The following is a 24,953-nucleotide window of genomic DNA, read 5'->3' as shown; positions in this document are numbered from 1 at the left end:
ACACTCCAAAGAGAAAGGAAAAATTTAAATCGCATCATATGACCCCTTTAAGAATGGCCTACACTATTTATATGGTAGAAGTCATGCCTTTTCCAAGGATTATAGTAGTAGTAGTCTAGTGAGTGTAGTAGGCTCAGTGTGCATACGTCATCACTGTCACGTGAAGGCGCGTAACAGTCTCTCACATGTAGAAGTCACAGCAGCTGCATGAGAGGGAGATGAAACCTCAACTTGAGAGGACTGAGCCTAAACGGCATGGATCCTAAAGACGTTTACTGACAGGGCTGCTTATATATTTCATGAAATACCAGGACACCTAGCTCACCCTGTATAGCTCTTATGTCAAAGTGAATGTGGGTTTTAGTCTTACTATCACCAGACAACTGTGAAGCCCGACTGCACACCATCCAAAATATGTCCAGTGAATAATTTCAGCTGAATATAATTACCTTTTTTTTTCTCGCAACAGGACACGCGGGCTGCTTTAATAATACAACATCAGCACGAGCGCGTGGAGGAGGCACCTGGGACTGAAGCTCTCTCGCACACACAGACGGGATCGGCGCGCTGGACATGAGGAAGACCTCATCCCGAGCCTGATTTCCTGCGGTCCCGGCCATCTGTGTGGCTTAAATTACACTGCAATCCACTCACAAAATGACCCAGCCGCAGACGACCATGGAGCTGGAGCAGAGCTGCAGTATATCCAAAAAGAGCATCATTACCAAAATGTTTAAAGTTCGCAAAAGGAGAGAGATGCTGTTCGTGCAGGTGTGCTTCATCTGCAGCGTCCTGTTCTTGGTGTGGTGTATGTCGGCGTTGCTCACAAAAACAGGTGAGTGACTGTCTCTGTACTGTATGTATTGTTGGGGCTACACATCTATACTTACGCGTGTCGTTATCGTATAGTGTATTAATAATGCGCCGACAAGGCGGTAGTACATACTTATCCTTTTTTGGGACGTCAGACGTTGAATTATTCACTGTAGTGTGAATAGAGGCTGCTGTGAGTGGGGAGAACATCCCTTTTCTCAGGATTCACATGAATAAATGCACAAGAAGGGTTGACAGCATATTTACAACGTCCGTTATTCTTTGGGCTATTTTGTGGGGAAATGTGGCGGTTGGCATGGTTACACAGTATATATACATATATATATATATATATATATATATACTCATGGTTGTACAGTATATAAAGCCGTCTTATTATATGTCAACAATGAAACAAACAAACAAACGATGATTTCAAGCTATGGTTTTATGTCCAAACTATGTCACAGACAGTCCCTGATTGTGTTTATGTGTAACGGTACGATAAAAATTGAATGCACCGTTTCGTTGTATTCGACGGTTAACTGTAGCTGCCTTTTTTAAGCTGTCCAAGTTTGAATCCAGCCCACGTGGGCGGAGTCAAACGTTTAGATGGGCGTGTCAAGATTCTAAAGGGCGGTGTCAATAAAGCCACAGGCAGATCAAGTCTTGTGATTTGATTACTTTCATGAATGTTATGTTGATATGAATTTTCTGTATTCAATGAAGAACCAACTTCTTGACCTTGAAGCACATTTTTAGGTATGAAGGTGTGCATTACGAATATATTTTAGAATGTACTAAATTGCCATGTTAGCATTATTAGTCTTGCATAGACAGACCTTCACTTTATAGCAGCTTTCATTGGCCAAGGACTGCCTTCTGACTGAAGTTAAGCAAACAATCACAGTTTGTTTTGTTTATTGTCATGTTTAGGGGCGTGAAAATGTAAAGCTGATGTCCGTACAATAACAGAACGGCATGTAAAATCTTGGACGTATTTTAATAAGGCTATGCCATGAAATTCACATGCCTTTGAAAATCCAGCATCTAATTGTTCCTGATAAGCATTGATTGTCACATGACAGCTTTCTTCCATGAGGGGTTTGGCATTATGATAGCTTTGTTTCCAGGTGGACTGTTAAAGATTGTAACGCACTCACGGACATCCTGTAGAATTCAACCAATCAGATGCGGACTTTGAAACTGAAGTGTTTTCAGTTTTGTGTACCATGTGCATCAGACGTTAAGTAAATGGTCTGTGGATGTGACATCCGAGGCTGAGACTATGTTGACGTTTTCTGACACGTATGTTCTAACAACTGTGAAAATTTACTTGAATGTCATTAAACAAAAAAATTGGTTTAGAAACAGTTTTCACTCAGAAATTACAAGTACATTTCTCAATTAATTACAAAGAAACAAGTAACACACTGAACGTAGAAAGAAATAGTTTTTTCTTGTAAAACATCCAAAACAATCAATCCAATAATTGGAAAAATCTGTTTTTACAGTGTATAGTTTTATTACAGGAAGAACTTTCTTGGTAGCTTTAGCTCTTAAAGTTGAGATGAAATTGAAGAAGCAACAAATCATTTCTTCTGTATCATGATGTACATCTGAGTGTAATGGATTATCAAAAAACAAAAAATTTCCAGTTGATACTGCTGCTCTCCAGCTCACTTCAAAAGTGTGTTGAGATTTGCATCTTGAATATTTAGTTAATGTCTCTGTGTTCCATGGAAGAAATGAGGTCATACAGGTTTGGAACAAAAATAAATCTTTAAAAGTAAAACTGGAGTTATGTGCAGACTAGCTCTGAGACCCCCGCTGATCATTAGCCAGCAGACAGTTTGATATCCGAAGAGTCTGATGTTTTCTTTTTTATCTCTTCACATGAGTACTGTGAAAGGAAGGTGAAGGGGGATTTGAGGGAAGGAAGTTTTACGAATTTGATTAAAAAAATCACATCTGTAAGATGGAGGGTATAACAATCTCATGTGTAATTTAAGTATGTAGATGAAAAGCGTCCTAGAGGACACAGGAAATGGAATCAGTGCCAGGCGAAGACAGCACAGTATCCAAACTATGATATATACCTTTATAGATCAACAGAGGCTCACTGAAAAAAAGTGCCTGTGGTGACATTTCTGAAAAATATTACACTGCTTCTTGCATGTTTCGCAACACTTTCAAAGTGAGATTTCCAGTGAATTGCATTAAAGGGGTCACGAAATGCCTTTTTTTATTATTTTGTACTATTCTCTGAGGTCCACTTATAATGTTATCAAGATTTTTACATACAAAAAACATAATTTAAAAGTAAAAGGCTATTTTCTGTCATGTTTTGCCCCCCTCATCAGAACACTCTGTTTGAATAGGCATGGCAGATTGTAAACTCAGAAGTAAACGCCCGCTGTTATGATTAGCTAAACAGTTGTGTACGTTTCACAGCCTACATCCTTCATGGATGGACACTGCTGTGATTTAGGTTATAAAGGCATAAATGCTCAGTACATATCAAACGATCTGTAATAACAGACAAAGCAATAGTGACCACGTAATATAAAAAAGGTACTCATACTTGTGTGGTGCGACATTACTGTCAGATCCAATAGTCAGCACTGCATTGTTATTTAGTTTCAATCTTTCTGAAAATCCTGCATAGAATTTGTAACACAGTTCGTAGTTCGGGAAGAAGGAGGCAGGAACCGGCGAACATTTAAAGACTTTAATAAAATAAACAAACACAAAATGATAGTAAAGCGGCAGCCCCTCGCGGATGACTGCCGCACACTAAACAAAATAAAGTCCAGGCCTGGTCCTCTCTCGTCTTTCACTGTCGTAGCTCCTCCTTTTATCCTTCCGGAGCTCCTCCGTGGGACTCGAGACCGGTGAGTGGTGCAGGTGTCACTCATGAATTACTCCACCGGCCTCGCTCCGTTCCCACGGCTCTCGGCCCTGCCCCCACTCGTCACAGAATTATTCTTTGTTTGTAAACAAACCCATGGTAAAATGAAGTGAACAAAGGACAGAGTTCTTACTGACTCGGTTTGGATCTTCAGTAAAAATAAAGTTCATTCATTCTTTCCTAATGTCATTTTGGCAGATTGGCTTCAATATAAGCTGTTTTTTTTTTAGACTAATGAGAAAGGTTTGAGTTCGGAAATTTACAGAATGTTTTTATAGTACAACAACCTCTTATATATCAAAAGATCAAGGGAATTTTGATTTCTCAGTCATGATCCCTTTAAAAGTTAATGCTATATCACATTTGAAAATAACATTCCATCACTAAACCCTATCCTAAACCTAACCAATAGCGGTAACAAAAGCAAAGTTAGAATAAAAATGCATTTGCTGAAGTAACCGTGTCATTTTAGCATTTTTCTATGAGCTCTTTTATTGTGACAGTTTTACAGGACTTGTACACTGATTGCAAATGCAATGCTATACCAGGTTAGCTACTGAGCAAGTTTACAAAGTCAGAAAAGCCAAGCATGTAGAGCTGGTTATGTGATGCAAGCATCAAAATGTATAAATTTGCAAATCATACACTATGGTAAAAGTGTTTGAGGTCATAACCTAGTACTGCACGGAAAAAAGTACAGTATTTAAAGGGGTCATATGATGCGATAATGTGTTTTTTTAACTTTAAACCGCATAAACACATTTCATTACACCAAATACACAAAATAATGTTCTTTTTAGCAGCATCATATGACCCCTTTAAGTATTTATAATCTACCCCTGTAATCATAATTTGTAAAAAAGGAATAAAAGTTGTCGTTTTACTGCCACTAGCGTTCATTTCAGCTGGAAACTGCAGTCAGTTGTATGAATTACCTACACATACAATTGACTGCAGTTTCCATCTGAAATAAACACCCATTGAGCCTAGGTGGTTATAAACGGAGCACAGATCAAACCACTGTGGTACAAGCACATCTCAGACACAAATGACATCTCATTACAGGGGATTTTGCATCGCCCTTTTCCACTTACTCTTATTGTCTACAAAGTGTGCCTTCCTGGCTGAGTGATACTAGTGGGTGCGGTTGAGTTTAATTACGCCAAAATTACAAGCGGTTTAAGGGATTACCTGCACATGATATTGTAATGATGAGGATGCTGAATATGTGCTTTCTGCTTAATGGCTCTACGGATGCTGGCATATCTGATAAGCCTGTCAGGAGTCCATCTGGTGTGCACTCCTGCTGTGATTACAGATCATCACACCTAATATGGACCAGTTTCCCAAATCTCATTCCTGTTCTTCTGCACCTTCTCATTATCCTCCATCGATAACTATAGGGAAGTTAGTGCAGGCTGAAAATGCTGCTTAATAAACTTTTTTTATTGCTGTTGAGTTCATTATTCTGTCCTCCTCCTGTGGCACTTCGTTACACAACTTCACAGCTTTTTTTTCTGCCTCTCATAAGCTGTAAGTGGGTCATTCTGTTCTTGATTTAGGAGCAGTTGGAATATTTTTGACAGGTTTTGCTGCAGTAGTTTTCAGTTTGTGGAATTTTTTCAGTCTCTGTCTGGCTACTCATAATGTTGGGAATATTTAAAAGATATTGTGTGCATTTAAAAGAATAGTTCACCTGAAAATGAAAATTGTCATCACCCTTATCTTGTTTTGTAACTCCTTTTTTTCATCAAATAAGTGGGGACTAAGGATGGGAATTGTTCGGACAGTGTTGTTTCTTAAATTCCGAAAATTATTCTTTGAGTAAAAAAATCAAGGTAACTGGTCTTTAACAGTAATAATACTGGACAAATGTATAGATATTATTTTTGATAACCTTTTTACAAGTTAAATGCATTTTTTTTGTTATTTTAGGGGATATATATATATATATATATATATATATGGCTAGTTGATTGCATAACTGGGATAGAAAATATTTTGACATTTCAAAAACAACCTATTTCACACTTTAACATCTGAGCTGGATGTGTCAGATGTAACCAGTCAAGAACCACTAATTCAACTACTCATCAAACCATTTTACCCAGTAAGTGAGTCATTAGTCACTGAACTGATTTAAAACTGATGGTCTGAGAGTCCGTTTTGGACAGATTTATTAAAAAGTTTGTGAATCAGACTACACTGGTCATGCTATTTGTTGTTGCGTGTAGCCAGCAAAGACATTGTAGGCATCAGATTAGTCTGTTTATTGTTTTGTAGTATTTAGTGCACCCTTGTCTTTTGCAATATAATCTTAATGTTGAAGAGCTCAAAATTCAGCTAAAATAATGTGTTTTCTGGAAAAACTGTCACAGTGCTTTAAGTACAGTGTTTCAAGTCTTCAGAGTTGAACATCATGAATAGAACTGAATGATGACTACAGCTACCTAGTCATTCTACTAGTTAATTGCTTTCGTGTTGTTCAGGAAAAAAGTAACATCATACATTTTATTTTTGTCAGAATTTGTGATTTTTTTTTATAAATAATTTGAATAAACACAATGTGTTCAGTGAATAACAGCTGTAATGCCAGCTGTCCAGTAAATATGTTCCACTAAATATGTGCCATAGTTTCAGAACAAGATAAATGTGATTATTCTGTTTTTTTTTTGGTTTTTTTTGGACCACACTCCATATCCTCATGAAAAAATTATGTGCTGAAATCGACTGCTGAAGCATAGAAATGCAGACAAAATATGAGGCATGAAATCCTAATTCAAGCTCTGGCTGTTAGGACCGTAGTATGCATGGTTGAATCTTCACACCATTTTCTTTCTATGATTTTCTCAAAATAAATAACCCCTGTGGTGCTGCTAACCATGATACAATGCACATCACGAACTGATTAAAATGGAAAGCTAGGCAGATCAAGGCCACAGTATCACACTAACCCCAACCCTGACCGACAAGTAATTTAGCTAATTAGCACTAAGTTGAAAACTATTCCTTGATGATGATGAGTATTTGGATATATTGCATTACATGAAATGTAATGTAAGATGACATGCTAAAAGTATAAAACTGTTTTAAACAGTAGGGTATTTGTTTGCAGTTATATTAAAACAAAATTTGTTTAAGTGAACACATTCATACCGTTATATTAGGTTAATGAATTAAGTACTAATATTTATTATATAATTTTAATGTAATAGGTGCAGGGAGGTGCAGTCCATGTAAGCTCCACAAACTCAGCATACCCAAGCTATTTGACAGAATGAGTCCACAGAATGGATAATTAAAATTAATATTACTATAAATTCCCTTGTCATTTGAGGTGTAACATAAGATTATATATTAAATTGTTGGGAGTATGTATGTAAATGTCCATAAATTATTTATTTGCTAAACGACAGTAATTTTCTGCAAATCTGGTAAGCGGATTCACAACAGCTTTGGCGCCTACGCTCTGAATTTGTCAATTTAAATTATGTGTGTGTATCTTCATTCATAGGTCATGGGCTGGTGCTTCAGGAGGGGTTTGCTGTTCCCAGAGATCACCTGGGCCGAAGGCTTATGGCCACAGAGGGAGACAATGAGACAGAGAAGAACTGCACAGAACCAGGTAATTCACCTAAATCACTTCATAATGATTAATGCCTTTTCCCCATTTGAGTGATCACTTGTCTTAGGATCAGTGTTGGGAAGGTCACTTTGGAAATGTAATGGGTTACAGAATATAAGTTACCCTATTTAAAATGTAGTGTAACTATTTTAATTACTTTATTAAAGAAATGTAACCGCTTACATTTGATTACTTTTCTAAATTTCTGATGTTCTCAACTGTTAATCATTTTAAAACGTTTAAAGCAGGCAGGGTAAACCTTACAGTAGTACTCAACACTAAATACTGTCAGACATCTCCAAATCCTTCATCACTTGAATTAAGATTAATTTTAAAGCACAGCCTCCACAAAATCAGACTTTAACACCACTTTTTTTACTTTTGAGATAATTCTGAGGTTAAATACAAATTTAAAATCATAAGTTTAATAGCTATGAAACTTTTTTTGAAATCAAATCTTTGCATAGCTGTGACAGGAAACACTGGCATCTAGCAATGCTTTGAAAAAAACAGTTATTCTTAAAAAATAAAGCATACACATAAATCCAAATAGGAAATAAAACCGTTATCTAATAAGCATGTGTCCTATTCTGTGTCCTAAACTCCTGAAACATTGGTGTCTCGTATTTTAGAGCAGTCAATGCAGTTTGGGAAAGAAATCAATAAAATCTGTGTAAAATAAAATCTGTGTAACCCCCTTTGTAATCGTTAACATTTTCATAAGTAACTGTAGTTTAATTACACATTTTTTTTCTTAGTAACTGTAACAGATTACAGTTATTTATTTTGTTATTATTTTGAAATTACGTAATTGACCTATCGGTAAGCCCGCCCCCCCTTAGTTACTGTTGCTCACTCGCACAAACAAACGGAGCTGCTCACTGTCTTACAATGACAGCTGTCAGTGAAAACCTTCTTCCGAGGTGTTTCTGATCAGTTTGGGACACAGATGGACCTTCAAGTGGGACTTAAATATGCCATGGAGGGATATATAAAAGATATTATAATAAATATGTAAAAATACAGATCACAATGCAAACGGGAGAATTATGTTACGGTCATCACGATCGCAATGACAACATCCCGGATCAACACCGTTCGACTTTGCTGAAGCACAAGATGACATTAACGTTCTGTTTGAGCAGATGAAAAGTGTAACTTAATGAGAGTATGACAACCAGAAAATGGATGTTTTGTCTTCATTGTGATTGGGGTTAAATGCTTAGGGACATTTTGTTTTGGTTGGATTTAGGAAATGGAATAAAATAAATTACATTGCCTATCCTCTCAGGATAACTGGAATTAGTGTTACAAGTACCCTAGGCACATCGTTTTTCCATTTTTATAGCATAAACACCATTAAACCGATGCGAGCTTCGGATCTTCCAATGTTTCTCTATGGCGCTGAAACTTAAAGATGTCCGAGTTCCGCTCCACGTGCAACTGATACTTGACTGCCATTGACTCATCTGCATTCGAGGGGAGAGGCTTACCGATAGGTCAATTCCGTTACATGTAACTAGTTACTGCCCAACACTGCTTAGGATGAACTTCATACTGAGAAAAGACTTCACAATGCAGGGCTTACCAAATGTAAAAAAATCCCAGGTACCCTAGGTGGTTGTAAATTTATTGAAAAACCTTCAACATGGTTTGTTACTACTGCTATATTGTGATTATTAATATAGTAATGATCATTAAGAAAAGAATTGGAGGAAAAGATGAAATGTTGCTAGGTGATTTTGCTTTGAAGCCTTCAGAAACACAATTTTTCTCAAAATGGACTTTGCTGACTATATATATTTTTTGTCCGATTCCTTCAACTCGTATATCATTTTGAAGATCTTTTAATTGGGAATGTAAAAATAAAAATAACTCATTTTTGAAAATTTGCTCATTGTGACTCATTTTACCAGCACAGGTCACATATGTATTTTTTTTAACCACTAGCTTTAAAAAAAAACAAATGAAGTGAAAACTATCCACAAATAACATTCATTCAGCACTCATGTTGATTGATAATAAAGTTTAAGAAGTAGGGTTGTGACGGTGAGGAAATTTTCCCACCGGTTAATCGACGTGTGACAACAGCGGTAATACCGGTATCACCGTGGGGGCGGGTGATCCCTCTTTTCTTCGCTTTCCTTCGCTTTTAAACAGCTTGTAAAAGCGGTGTGCCCATTTTACTTTCACTTTAAAATGCGGCAATTCGGAGTAAGGCGCTTTTGCATCTTGTTTCGAAACTAAATCATCCGCGATGTCTTGTCTGTCTCACCCCACTCTTCTTGTCAGTCAGCTCGACTCACTCTCCTCACTGGATAAATGAAATCTGATCTGTGATGCGACTGTCCTTCGGCACGCTGCATTGAGCAGCCGCGTTCAGTTTTTAATTGTAGTGTCTGTTCTTTTACTGAACTAAATGATTTTTATTACTATAAAAAATCAAAACGACGGTGGGGGTCGGGTCGCGGTGGGCAAGTGACGTAACCGGTGTTGCGGCTTAACAACGGTATCACCGTCATCACCGTCTATCGCGGCAAGCCTATTAAGAAGCATACAAAAATGTGTTTGTCACAGGCCTAATTGTTTTCAACTAGTTCATCTAATGACGTGTGATGTTTCTGCATTTTGATATCTGGCTGAATATTAAGTTTAGTTAATATTAAGTTTTATTAACTGCACACAGAAAACCTACTGACTGCTTTAGCAACCGGTTTCATTTAAGATTGTCATTTGACTATTGATTTGAAAGTTTTTCTTCTTAGAAATCAAATTGATCCCATATAATATAATTTCAGTGTCTTTGATTTATTGTCTATTGGTCCACACTTTGGGAAATTCTACTTACTTCACAATATCATTCCCTTTCATCCATTGTCACTGATATTGCCCAGACAATGCTGATAAACACATAAATCTTGCACAAAATGTAATATATGCATGAAAACGTCAATAGAATGGAGCTCAGTCCTGCCAACTTATTGAAATTAATTGTTCCAACAGTAAACTAAGCTGCTTTGACTGGAAATCGTTACCGCTCTAGGCAGCTTTGTGGAAAGACAAAAGAATTGTAAGGGAAGATTTGTGATTATGAGAGAAATGGATCTGTGGCTTTGCCTTGTGCGTTCTATAAATGGTAGCAGGAAGGCTATTTTTAGACACTGTCCCCTCGACATCCCTGTGACCATAGGAGATGCTGAGGAAGATGAGGCCAGATCTTTGGATGTATCTTGGGAGTTCTGGCATCTCAGCGCCCGAGGGCTTTCTCATTAAGCGGCTCTTATTTGCCATAGCCACAGTTCGGTGCACGTAACCACGTTTGCACTGCGATGTGAGATTATGGAACGTTTCGGGGGTTTGTGTCTCTATTAGAGTGGTGAGCGGAGGAAGTTTGTCGTCGTGGTCTGATGGAATCTGCCCTTTCAATTTGCTCGCTACCCATAATGAATGTTTCAGTGTCTCAGGGAGTGTGGAACAGTACCGCTTTCAGGCAGATTTGCTCAGCAGTACGCCACGCACCATCGTCAAGCGCTGACATCGTGGATCTTAGCCTTGCTGCTCCCAGCCAGAATGTGAGCGAGCAGTGATCTGAGGTCTTTGCCAGCTACATGAGCGAGAAGGGTGAAGAAAGATGAGATCTGTCCATCTCTGTCAGCAAACCTCCGAGCTGAAGGCCAGGTGGAGGTCACGTCGACTGTCACAATTGTGAAACATTTGCTCATGCATTTACATCCCGCTGCATGTGGGAGTTTGCAGAGAGCTCTTCTTTCTCACTGTTATAATGTTATTTATTCTTTTTAGGAATTTAAGCTGTTAGCCGTTATAAAATTCATTCAAATGTAGCTGTTGAATTACCTTTTTTTTTCGCAAAACTTTGCCCTACAAAGATACCCTTGAGACCATTGTAATCAGAGATGGAGTAGTACAGTGGTAGCACATCATCTTGGTATTGTCAAATGTATTTAAAAAAATTAGCAAAATAGCGCCTTGCATGACAACTGCTTATGAAGCTAAATATACCGCTTAACTTGAATAATTCAGCTACCACGTTATCAGCAGCTTCCTTCTTATGGGACGTCCTGAGAACATAGAAAATTAAATGCTTTATTATGTATTAAGAACTAAAAGTTCTTCATGGATTCTACTATTTTAAAACTCATAAATACTCAGTACTATGGAAGCCCGTTTCTGCCACAGTTGAGAAAAAAAAAAGATTTCTTTAAGTCATAATAATGAGAAAATGTCTCATAAATATGACTTAGTTTCTCAATATAATGAAATACTTTCTCGAAATAATGAGAAATTTTCTCAAAATAATGAGAAACTTTCTTGAAATATTGAGAAACTTTCTCGAAATGACTTATTTTCTCGAAATAATGAGAAACTTTCTAGAAATAATGACTTATTTTCTTATAATAATGCGAAACTTTCTCAAAATAATTACTTAATCCACGCATGCGGCACGATAGCGACATCTGTTGGTCAAAGCCATGTAGGAACACCGCAAACATTGCTTTGTTCTGTAATCTAAAGTGTATAATCTGTCATTAAATAACGGTTTCAGATAAATTATCTGCATGTAGTCTTGTTAATTTGTAGCACTTACCAAGTTACTCTGCCACGAATCGAATCGTGAAATCAAAACCGTGAATCGAATCGAATCGTGAGTTGAGTGAATCGTTACATCCCTACTGCCAGATAGTTCATGGCTTCAAACATTCCAGACTAATATTTAGTTAAGAAACCCAGGCATTTTATGAAGAAATTAAAGCCATTACACACATAAACTTAATTAATAGATGTTTATTTCCATGATTTATTATTTTTATTAGCTGTCCCTTTCATGCATCACATGCATACAATGTTCATACAGTAAGCCATCTCATTACAAAAGCACAAAGCATCCTTGTTCATTACCAAAATAAGTCATTATTTCGAGAAAGTTTCTCAATATTTCGAGAAAGTTTCTCATTTCGAGAAAGTTTCTCGTTATTACGATATGTTAAGTCATTATTATGAGAAAGTTTCTCGAAATAATGAGAAACTTTCTCATAATAATGACTTAAAGCTGCAGTCCGTAACTTTTTTTGGTAAAAAATGATCCGAAATCAATATTTGAGCAAGTACATAACCAGCCAGTGTTCAATGTAAACATAAAGAAGTTGTCCCGGCTACTAGGCTATCGCATGTGAGGATCCTGCAGGTGACGATCGTTTATAGCCTTTTCTCACAGCAGCCCGGTTTGATGTGATATGAGCTAACCGATCTTTAGATTTAATCACCATTGGTAGCTAGACTTATGGTCAGGCCGTAACCAGCTATGAGGACACCGAGGTCCGAACCTCGGTAAATTTTTCATGTTCAAAAATAAAATTTGTTCTTTGAATGACTAATTTGCTGTTAAACTCCTCATATGAATGCCTGCATGACATATATAATTCAGTTTAGACAGTTTGCAAGAATGTTTAGCGTCCCTGGTATGAAAATGATCGCTGTAAGACGCTGGCGGACTGAACGATGCTTGAGAGAGCTACACAGCTGCAATTCCAGATTTTCAAACAGAGATGGCGACAAAGAGGCAAAACTTACGGACTGCAGCTTTAACATCTCATAATAACGAGACACTTTCTAAGTCATTATTATGAGAAAGTTTCTCATTATTTCGAGAAAGTTTCTCATTATGAGAAAACAAGTTGTTATTTTGAGAAAATAAGTCATTATTACGAGAAAGTTTCTCATTATTTTAAGATGTTAAGTCATTTATTATGAGAAGGTTTCTCATTTCGAGAGAGTTTCTCCTCATTTTTTCCTCTGAATATTATGATATATTAACTCATAATTATGAGAAAGTTTCTCATTGTGAGATACTAAGGCATAATTATGAGAAAGTTTCTCATTATTATTACATAGTAAGTCGTTATTATGAGAAAGTTTCTCAATATAATGAGAAAGTAAGTCATAATTATGAGAAAGTATCTCATTATTATGACTTACAGAATTATATTTTTTTCTCAAAGTGGTGGGAACGGGCTTCCATACAATACATATCAAACCATCTGTAATAACATAAAGCGATAGTGATCATGTAATAAAACAATAGTGATCACGTAATAAAACAATAGTGATCACGTAATAAAAAGTTGCTCACACTTGTGTATTTCTGTAAATCCTGTGTAGAATTATGCTTTGTTTGTAAACGACTCTGCGATAAAATGAAATGAACAAAAGACAAAGTTCTTGCTGACATGATCTGGAACGTCCTTAAAGATAAAGGTCATCCACTCTTTCCTAATGTTAGGATCAGAAGGAAGGCAATGCAAAGACCGTTTCCACAAGTTGGCACTGCACAGCATCTTGTTGTCTTTGTTGTCATCTTTATCATTTGGTTTTTGCGTAGACCTGTGTTCACCTCTCGTTATTCACAGTATGTGCGCGAATCTGTGGTCGGGGCTAAACAGGCAGAGATGTAGAATCGGTGGGCGGGGCTGAACAGGCAGCGATGTAGAAGCAGGCGTTGATCTTTTTCTGTGGTTAGCCACACTATTACATCATAAAGTGCACATTCCACAACCTGTCATTTTGGCAGATTGGCTTCAATATAAGCGGTTTTATATTGTTTATATTTTAAACAAGAAAATTTAGTTCTGAAACTTACAGAATGTTTTTATAGCACAATGACCTCTTGTATATCAAAAGATCAAGGGAATTTTGATTTCTCAGTTCATGACCCCTTTAAAATAAGAACCAGCTTGATTTTTAGTTATTTTAACTTAATTTAGTGCTTATTTCTAGTTTTTTTTGTTTGCCTGTTTTTTTTTTTTTTAATGCATTTGGCGAGCCCCTTTGGAAGGCCCCTTTTGAAAAACGGATATCAAGTGCAAGTTTTTGATAATGATACTGTTTTTATCTCGTATTTTTGTAGTTTACACGGAGATGTCACGCACAGGCACATCACATGTTCAGTCTATAGATATGTGCGCCGAAGTGTAGTGTTTCTTTACAAAGTGACATCGCCAACTACTGGCCTGGCATGCATAATATAGCATTTTTAGTCATTTTTGCAGATCTGTGTGAATGGGGATCGTTTTGACAGTGTTGTTTTTTACGTTTTTAGTGCATTGTTGTCATGTAAATGTACTCTATTAATTCAATAATATCTTTCTGGAAATAAAGGTATTTTCTAAGTTCCATTCTCTAAAAATCAAACCTCTGAGATGGAGAATTTCCAGTCAACATTTAGTGTTTATATTGCAGGATTCGTCTCCCTGTGGTAAAACTGCTGATATTTCTTTACAGCCCTTAGTTTCATTTGAACTCCAGCCCAGAGATGGATCAAAATGGATCAAAATGCATCAGAGTAGCAGTCCAGCAACATCTTATGTTTTCCTTAAACCATTGTTCATCCCTTGATGTAGACATCAACACAGTGCCCACACATACTGTAACTATAGCTGTAACAGAATGAAGGTGAGTAATTAGTTAATTGATGCAGCTTCTCATGAGAGGTATAGCGGTTGCCATCAGATTGTTATTAAATCAAGATGTTGTGCAAAGCAGCATCAGTAAATTATACTATAGATTGTATTGCAGAGTAAAACATTTGAAATTTGCCACAATATGGGTTGGTTTAGCGCCATCTGCTGTCAGAGAGTGAAAGTGCGCTTTCATCCGTCTCTCACATGTTCCGCCGTACGCTTCTAGTCCGGGCTTATTTACATAAGATTGCGCACGCGTCTTTCAGGCAGCATACAGCGGTGTTGTGCATTTTGACCAGTTTATGGGAAAAGTATTCTTAAAATGCATTAAAAATTCGGAATAATTTGTAATATATAATTATTCACGGTATTTAGAAGTGCCCACGATAATAATATCGTGCATATCCATTACCGTGATATATCGCATTACCGAATACAAGTCTAGTTCTGACCAATAATAAGCCACTTAGAGACGGAAAGCCCATCTGATCGACATTAAAAAGCAACCAACCAGAGTTTCTTGTTTTATGTGATGTTTAGAGGCAGGTAAATGTGAAATCGATGATGCTATAATAATCAGCCAATGTGCAAAGTGGTGGCACATTCAAGATACAGCAATCTCTGTGAAAGCTTACACAGAAAACACTTAAGCAATTTGTTTAAAATGTTTTGCAGCTTTGTGGTCAGAAATTTCATCCATCTAAAAGTAATAAGTAGCAGTTATTTCTGTAAACAGTCCTGACTATAGAATAATATGTTTACTTGCTGCTAATTGCCTCTCAAATATCTTTTAAAGATTGTTTTGCCATTCACCTTGTACACTTTGCCGAATACAGCAATTGGTTCTTCCTCTAAAGCACTCGTTGTAGCAGCCTTGGGAACTTGTAAACACTTCTTCCTAGCAGACTGATTAAAATCAAGTGCACACTGACTCCTGGAAGTTGCATAGCAGTCAACCAATCAAATTGGAGTTGGCCAGATCCTGTCATTTTTTTTGTATGCAGTATGCATCAGATGGTCCCTAACAAACAGGTCCATGCATGTACTTGAATGTAACTGAAGCTGAGACTATTGTGGAGGTTGTCATCAGTTCTGTTTTTGCTAAACAAGATGTTCCTTCATTGTCATGTGGTGTGAAATGAGTTGATTTAATTTGATGTGATGAGGGCATCACAGCAATCTCTTCAGGTCAGGAATGACATGAAACAACTTGAAAACAAAAAAATGCTCAAACGGCACAATTCAGTTAGCATGCAAAATTTATTTTTTAGCTCTAAAGAAAATATATTTTTCAGGTTTTGTAACAGGAGAATCTCACTGAACAGTGAGAGCGGCCTCCATTTTGTTTGTGCTCCTCAGAAGCTGCTCAAATCGATAAGTAATCTGAAAGAGAGAGGGCGCTCAGACAGTCTGGGTTGGATGCCAGCTTGTTGACTGAAATTTGAATAAGCAGAATGCTCCTGTGCCTGAAGAGGGGTTATTTTAAGAACTTGCATTTTTTACAGACTGGAACAGATTGATCGACCCGTTCGTAAGGGAAAAAAAGGTGGAATGTGATGGGCTGGGTGCTTTGTGTGTGCACTTTTAAGATGTGACATAACTGCAAGCTCAAGCACTGACAAATAGGTTAATACACTATTCAACAGCTTTACAGTTATGTAGCATATCTCATAAAGAAAACATAATACCGTTATAGAGGGAGGCTTGTCACATAGAGATGGGGCTGGAGGCAGCATTGTATTTCATCCAGTATTAACGGTGCTCTTTCCAGATTGCTGCTGTATATGAACTACGCAGTTTATACCATAAAAGACTTGTAACTATTTATTGACATTTAAATCCTTACAATGCCTTGACTAGTGTAATTCTGCTCGCAAATCAAGCAGTAAATCAGGCTCTAGGTTGTATTTACTGGTAAAAGCCACACACTAACCCAGGGTTGAACATGAAATGGGTTTTTGGATTTTTTTTTTTTACGGACAGTTCACCGTCATGACATTGTTGTCTGTTGGTTTTGACCCTAATATAGTAAACAGCCCTAAACCTTATATTTGATGGTGTTTGTCTGATAGACACCATAGCAAATAAAAAATCCAAATGGCTGTTAGAAAACATCTAAACAACCTTTGACTTCAAGGTGTCAAAAATGGACAACACTTTATGAACCGCAGTAACCAGGGATTTTCTGCTTTCCTATAAGTGCCACCTACTGGCAGTGTGTGAATTTGTATTTTTAATTCAGCCTGTCGCACAATCTATTGTTTTCCAGCATCTTCTGCACTTTGAGCTCTTCCCAAATGTGGCTATGTTGATCCATTTTTCATACTGTGGACATTTGAGACAATTATTACAAAATGTACAAACATTAATTGATGCTCAAGAAGGCAATGTACTATATTATGAATCATAAGGATGTAAATTTTACAAAACATAGTAGGCCTATGAATTATGCCATTCTGAAACACCTTTTTTACTAAAGGTGTGTGCACACCAAAAGCGAATTGAATTATTTGCGTAACTGGATTATATACAAGTCAATGCATTGATGCAAATAGATGCAAATTCGTGCCGGACGGTGCAAATGACGCGAATTGGGCAATGCGATTGCCGTGAACGTGCAATGTTTGCCTCGATCACATCTTCCACACAAGTTAAAAAATTTCAACTCGAGTGGGAAACTCACATAACACGTTGTTGCGCAAACCAATCAGTTAAGAGCTTATTGACACATCTGATTTCACACGTGATGCGAAAAACATCCCGCGAGTAATCTAGAGCGAGTAACGTGATGCGAATATTCACTCAACTTTTGGTGTGCACACCATAACAAGCTACACTGACACACACACACACACACACACACACATCTAGCTCAGCTCAGTATAGCCAACTGTGAGGCGCTGATCCTGCCATGCGTGTTCACATCAGGACAGATGCTGATGAATAAGGTCATCAGATGACAGGAGACAACAAAGCACATACTGTCTCACTCTACCTGAGATGCTTGTCCACAGTAGCCAAAACGATATGCTGTTCATACAGCAGATACAAACCCAAAGCACATACATGCTTGTATGTTGTTCACCATTTGTTTGAAGACCTTGACTAAGCCTCCACCTGAAGGTACTGTCATGATGCCCACAGAGACAGAGAGAGTTTGTTTTTAATGGTACCATCATTAATAATTGATGCAGTGAGCTGGAGCTCCTAAGGACTTTAATGGATTTACCTGCAAGAGATTGCGATGCTTCACACAAGTGCATCAACCTGGATAAAAACAACCTCCAGTGTCAACAAACAGCAGGTCCTGCTGAATATGAAGTCCCATCCTGCAGAAGCAGCATCTCTGGAAATTTGTATATCGGCTAATATTTAATCATATTTACTCATGTTTATATACATGTTTTCTGTAAATCTCATTTGTTCTCATGTGTTTAGCAAACATGGTTACACTTCCATGTGTACGGTATTTGATGAGCTTTATGTATGTATGTATGTTGATTAATGTTTATATATAAATAAAAGCCTAAATTCAATTTGTTTATCATATAAAATGATTGTGCTTCTTCACTAGACTTGCATTGAACTTCTCTATCCATATTCAATTCAATTCAAGTTTATTTGTATAGCGCTTTTCACAATGCAAATCGTTGCAAAGCAGCATTACAGAAAATTAAAGTTTCTACATTATATTTAGTAATAGCTTATCAGTGGTGTAGAGATGTAACGGTATGAAAATTTCTTATCACGGTTATAGTGACCAAAGTGATCACGGTTATCAAGATGGCTTCATTGTTATTCTTAATTAAAACGCATAACAACAATAAAACAGTAAGATACAATGACAAACTAGCTTATGAAACTTTTATTAACAAAAACGAATAAGACGAGGCAATGGCATACACCACATACTGTATTATATACCAACTAATAAATTACAGTACGTTTAGCAGACACTGAGGAATCAAATAAATAAAAAAGAGCCTCCATAGCATAACGTGAGGTAAACAGCAAAAATAACAAGCTTTTCAAAATGAAAACTAAAAGAAAAGTAAAACTAAACTTGCTGTCGACAGTGCTTGCATGTTTTTGTCCCACAAAAATACCAACATGTTCACCTTTGGTTTAAGAAGCGGTCTTTTACTTTACTTTAGCATTAAACCCATCCATCGTTTCCTCAATATTCGCGTCATTTTTGCTGCACGCAGCTTCGCGCTCCTGACGTGGCGAGTATAAACCAGGCTCTACACTCGAAGAGCTGCGCAGCTCAAACGAGTCGCGCGGTTTCGTTATGCTTTCAGTTTCGTTTGCTGTTTGATGTTTCTCACATGCAACAGAAATGCAGCGCTTATTAGTTAAACAATGCGGTGGTCGCGCCAGTGCAACCGCACACAAAATTTAGTCGCACCAGCAGAAAAAATTATTGCGAAATGCCCCCATTTGGTTGCACACTGGAGCCCTGTGCGCAGTACAGTATTTATTTATCCTCAGTTGTTCAAATCGCGGTAATCGAATACAGTTATAGTGATAATTAAAATATGAAACGGTAATACTAACCGTGGGGTGTTTTATCACGATTTATCGTCAAACCGGTAATAGTTACATCCCTATAGTGGTGACTATCTCAAGTTGATGTCCATATGGCAGAAATGTACGGTAAAAATCAAGCAGTTAATGTCATGTAATCAAACAGACGGTGAACACTATTAACAGCAATGATTATATGTTGCGAATGCGATCAAACTTATAGCAAGATTTGGTAGTTTTGTATGTTGTCTGAGGGTTGGCATCATCTGAGGTCTTCTAGGGGGTTGGCATCAGTATAAGTAGCAAGTTTTTTTTTTTTTTTGCTTTGTTTTTATAATAAATAAAAAGAAAACAAGTAAAAAGAATAGATAATGCAAGTGTTAGAAGGTCATTATTTATAATAAATAAAAAAGAAAATAAGTAGAAAGAATAGAGAATGCTAGTGTTAGAGGCGCTTCTTTCTTTATAAATAAAACAGTTAGTTAGAATATAAATAGAATAGAGTGCAAATGTTAGAGGGTCAAGTTTAAAAAAAACCCCAAGAAGATAAAATTAGAATTAGCATTATAATAGAGAGTGCTATAGAGTTAGAGGGTCAAATGAAGATGAAAGAGATGTGTTTTAAGCCGTTTCTTGAAAATATTAAGGACTCAGCTGCGTGGATTGAGTTGGGCAGGTCATTCCACCAGGAGGGAACAGTTAATGTAGAAGTCCATGCAAGTTTTATCATAGGTAGAATGCAAATTGGACACGAAAAGCATTGCGGGAGCGAAACACATGTTGCGGGAGCAGGCGGCAATGGTCAGAGATTCAGCGGGAGTGAGATTAAGAAAACAGCCGAATCCCGGACATTTTTGGCAATGAAGAAATCCCGGCCGGACGCATTTTTGTAGGTCCAAAAAGAGGACATGTCCGGGGAAAAGAGGACGTATGGTCACCCTAGCTTTAGGCATTTTAATTTGAGAATGTTTAGCTTAGCTAGCTAACGGTATCTACCTGCTGCCATCAGAGCAAGTGTAATTACTGCATTCACGCGCTCCTCGGATGCTCTCATTTCCCTTTCCGACTTGCTTTCGTGAATTTTCTCAGTCGAGAAATTATTTTTCACGTGCAGTGCCGGTGATCCTTACGTCCGTTTCGGAGAACAAATACTTCAATCGATTGCTCAAGCATTTAAGTGGCACCGAAATCTGCGTTCTGATTTGGTTCTAGTACATACCGGTTACATAGGTACCGGTGCCATATTGGCACCGGGTTTCGGTACCCAACCCTAGTTATGGTGCTAGCAACCCCAAAGTCATGGGTTCAATTCCCAAGGAATGCATTAACTGAAAAAATTATACTTTGGAAGCACTTTGGATAAAAGCGTCTGCAAAGTGCATGAATGTAAATGGGCAAAAATGATCAGAGAATGTAAAAAAAATTATAAAATATGTTTTAAAGATAAACAAAAGACTAATGGGTTTGAAATGACATGAGTGAGAGGGAGTATCCATTAAAAATCTCTTCTTTACTCAGCCTCATGCCATTCAATACAATTTTGGAACGTCATGACTGACTTTATGTATATATACTGTATATATTATATATATTTTACAATGTAAGTCTTTGAGGTTTGATGTTATTTTGGACCCCATTTACTTTCATTGTCCAAGGGAAAAAAATGAAATCATGTAGCTTATTGAGGGGTGTTTTTTTGATGATCAGAAATACTAAATGAGTATTGCTTCGTGGACTAAACAGTATAATGGCTGACAAAAGTTGTTTAGGCTTGCACTGAAGGAGAGGGGGAACTGAGCCATATGTAGAACAGAGACTTGTTGGTAGACTCTTTGATTGGCACCTCCTTCAAATCCACCCAGAATTCCCTAGCAACTGCTTAGAAATACCTAGCAACCACCACAGGCAGTGTGGTCATAGGCCACTTTCTTTTAGCAAAAAATGTTTCAGGTTCAAAATCTTTTTTTTTTCTCCTTCTGCCCCAGTGAAATGAACTTCTTCCGTAGTGCCAAGCATTTCAGTTCCTGTATGTGGCTTCTTTGAGACTAGTGTGTGTACAGTATGTGTATTGTGTTTGTGTATAGTGTGTGGTAGTCTGTGGATGACTTCTCTCAGGAGACGACCTTGAGGGTGTCCTCTCCTCCTTCTCATGCGTTATGGGAGGAGCGAGCTGTGGGAAGGGAAATGTGATCAGGGCACCAACAACTCTCTTCCGCTTGATGGATAAAACCTGTTGGGATCCTTCGTTTTTCTCAACCCTTCAGATAACAGCATTGGAAATGATGGTGGTGGTTGTGATGATAAAACATCACGCCACAATTGCCGTCATTTATAACAGATCGCCTCTTTTTAACGGGAAGAACTATTAGTGCTATGAGTGTTTTAATGAGCTCTTCAGACTGAAAAATTAGTTGGCAGTAGAAGATTTTTAAGCAGTTTTTGATGCTTTTAAACAGCAGATGCTTTCGTTAGTGGTATTTGCTCTGAAGGACAGTAATATGGGCAGAAAAGGTCCCGGGCCATATATAGGGTGCAGAATATGGAGACTTGGGGGTGGCAAGTCCCTACCGAAAGTATCAAAAAACCTCATTAGCTTTAGAGGGGAAGGTGACTGTATAGATTATGGCATGATGTTGATTTATGTTGTGAGCTTTATTAGTGCGGCCCTGACAGGCAGCATCTTGTCCCATTGGGGATTATTTGACCTACAGGGCTGCCCAGGTCACAAACAGGGCTGCTATGACAGAATGTACTGACGTGTGACCTACCCTGCCATGTGTTTGTGGGGGTTTTGATGTTTGGTGAGATTGCACTAACAGAAGTCCTTGGAGGCGTATAAACCAGATTTAAAGGAATGTTTTGGGTTCCGTATGAAGTTAAGCTCTATCAACAGCATTTGTGGCATAATATCAGTCATCACAGAAAAGTATTTTGGACTCATCACTATTTTTTGTCAAAAACATAAATCATGCTTACAGTGTAGCATTTACAATGCAAGTAGACAGAGCAAGGCAATAAACATTAACAGTTTATATAAACTGTAACACAAGTCCTAAACCTTACACATTTAGACTAGTGTAGTAACGTGCCTTGTTAGGGAAGTGACCTAAATAAGCCTATTTTATTTTGTTTTAACTATGAAAAATTACACTGATAAAGGCAGATAGCTGAAACGTTTGTTGTTGATTTTTATCTCTTGATTTTTATCTTTTAGCTTAGTAAAAAATGTAGGGTGTAGACTAGGCCTGTTGCGACAGTCAATATATTAGGGGTGTAAATCAGATGGTTGATCACGATACGATACGATATCGATTCTCATACCCAGCGATACGATATTTGTCGATACCTCAACAAATTCTACGATTACGATTCGATTCGATACAGGAGTATATAGATCGATATTATGATATTATATACCTATTTTAAACAACCATCTACATTTTTATTAACTCACAAATGCAACCAAAATATATAACATGAACATTTATCTGAAATTTTCACATCCTGTTCCACAATTGGGACATTCACAACAAAAAAATAGGCCTACACTTTTTTTTTTTAATAATAAAGAAAATAAACAATTGAAAAAACAATTCTGGCTGCTACTATGGGCTCAGTGCTAAAAATATTTTCTACAGATAACCAAATTACAAGCAATAGCAGAAAATGCATACAAAGACACAAGTTCAATAAACAGTGCTTTTCAGGTTTTTCAGCTCAGTCTAAAATCAATTTTCAGGTACGCTACAGAAATGTAATAATCAAATGTAAGTGCATAGTCTTCAATGTATAAATTAAATATAGATTAATAATTTTTGATGTTACAAAGGTTATTTAGTCAGGAGCAGTGAGCACTTGTATTTTTCTTTGACAGCATTAGATTTATTATTAGTTTGCTTTCACTTTAAGAACGAAAGCACGGATTTAACTACTATTACACATGCCTTTTCTTTCTCAACTGTTTACGTTAGACATATGCCTAACCGACTGCGTTTACTAGGATATTCGCCAAACGCGCATTTTGAAGTAATTTTGTCTATTTGTTCATCCATGCACAAAAAAGCGGAAGAGAGCTCAATTTAGTATTCGCGCGGTGTAGACGCGGCTGTCTTGTGTGCGTGCGCTTCAGATGTGTGCGCAGAAAACTTCTCACACAGCGCTCAACTGTTCCGCAAACAATCCCGAGCATCTTTTATGCTCACCTTGTGCTTTCGTAAAGGTGCCTATTTATACTACAGATATCGATATTTTACGCGTGGCATAGATGCATCGTATCGTCATACATCGTATCGATGTATCGATCCATATCGATGAATCGTTACACCCCTACAATATATCGACTTATCGCACGATATATAGAAATGAGCGCGATAATTTTTGGTGCCGCGATATATTGCGACTGATCTTTTTTTTTTTGTAATTAAAATAATGATTTATATAATTTTTTACAAAAAATTTTCAGTCATCCTCCATTCAGCATTCAAACTGCGTGTCGCGTTCGGTTACGACAGTCAAGACGATGAAACTCTCTCTGAGAGCGTACAATAAATTTAGTTTACAACTGTTAAAATAAAAGGATCAATAAACTACAGATTTAATACACTACGCATCAATATCTCTTCTCTTTCTGCTTTAAACTTTTCTATGTGGAGCACTGCGCGCTGTGACTCCGTGTTGCTTCAAGCGCATCATTCTGCGCACGGGATGTGCATAAGCGCTTTGTGCCGCTCTGGATTGAGCCTTTCATACTGTATTATATGGTGCCCGCGAGGTGACATGTTCGGTTCACTTAGTTTTGTCGTGGCCACGACATAACTCTTGGGAATGTGATAATATGTCGTGGCCACGAGATCATTTTGTCGAGGTAACGACATCCTTATGCCGTGGCCTCGAGGTGCTATGTTGAGGGAACGACATCCATTTCTCGTGGCCATGACTTCTTATGTTGAGGGAATGACATATTTTTCTCATGGCAATGAGTTTAATGCGTAAACAAACCTGCATGACCATAGCAACCCGGGATTACCAGAGATGGATTCATTAATATTTTATTTTGAATTAAGAAATTATTATATTATTTATTATAGAAATTATTACGTTATTAAATTATTATATTAACCATAGGCCTTGGCTACCGGACTGTATTATGTGCGATAGTCAGCATTCAAATGAAGTTTATCATGAATGAATGTTACATAAAGTGCATAATATAAAATAGGCCTACAAGAAATTTTTTTTATCCTTCCTACAGTCTTGTAAGTCCATTAACTGATCGTCTTTGTCTCATAATATTTGTATATTATTATTATTATTATTAGCCTATTATTATTGGTTATATTTTTATATTCATTTTCGATCTCTATACTTAACGTTCTGAATACTTTTGTAAATAATAGCCTACTGTAAATGCTCGACATGCCAATAAAGCTTTGGTTATGTTGACTGGAATTTTTTGATGGAATGCAGTTTAAATTTAACATATTTCATTTTATTTCTGCTAATTAATAGACCATAATTATAAATAGGCCTTCTATAGTGTTTCGTTGAGGAATTAATCATTCACATAGTTTCATTTGTAAATGAAAACACAACACGCTCATTA

General features: G+C 37.2%; 1 protein-coding gene across 1 annotated transcript in view; it reads left to right on the top strand.

Moving 5' to 3' along the window:
- Nucleotides 1–143: 143 nt before the first annotated feature.
- The window catches only part of LOC107679778 (sodium/potassium/calcium exchanger 4-like), a 47,649-nt gene continuing 22,839 nt past the window's right edge, over nt 144–24,953 (top strand). The window contains exons 1-3 of the mRNA XM_016475420.1: nt 144–353; nt 470–835; nt 7,239–7,349. Of these exons, the coding sequence (XP_016330906.1) occupies nt 658–835; nt 7,239–7,349 (289 nt within the window). The 5' untranslated portion in view covers nt 144–353; nt 470–657. The remainder of the gene's footprint in view (nt 354–469; nt 836–7,238; nt 7,350–24,953) is intronic.

Source organism: Sinocyclocheilus anshuiensis, unplaced genomic scaffold (assembly GCF_001515605.1).
Source record: "Sinocyclocheilus anshuiensis isolate Anshui unplaced genomic scaffold, SAMN03320099.WGS_v1.1 scaffold676, whole genome shotgun sequence".
NCBI lineage: Eukaryota > Metazoa > Chordata > Actinopteri > Cypriniformes > Cyprinidae > Sinocyclocheilus > Sinocyclocheilus anshuiensis.
This window is presented reverse-complemented; position numbering and strand designations above follow the sequence as displayed.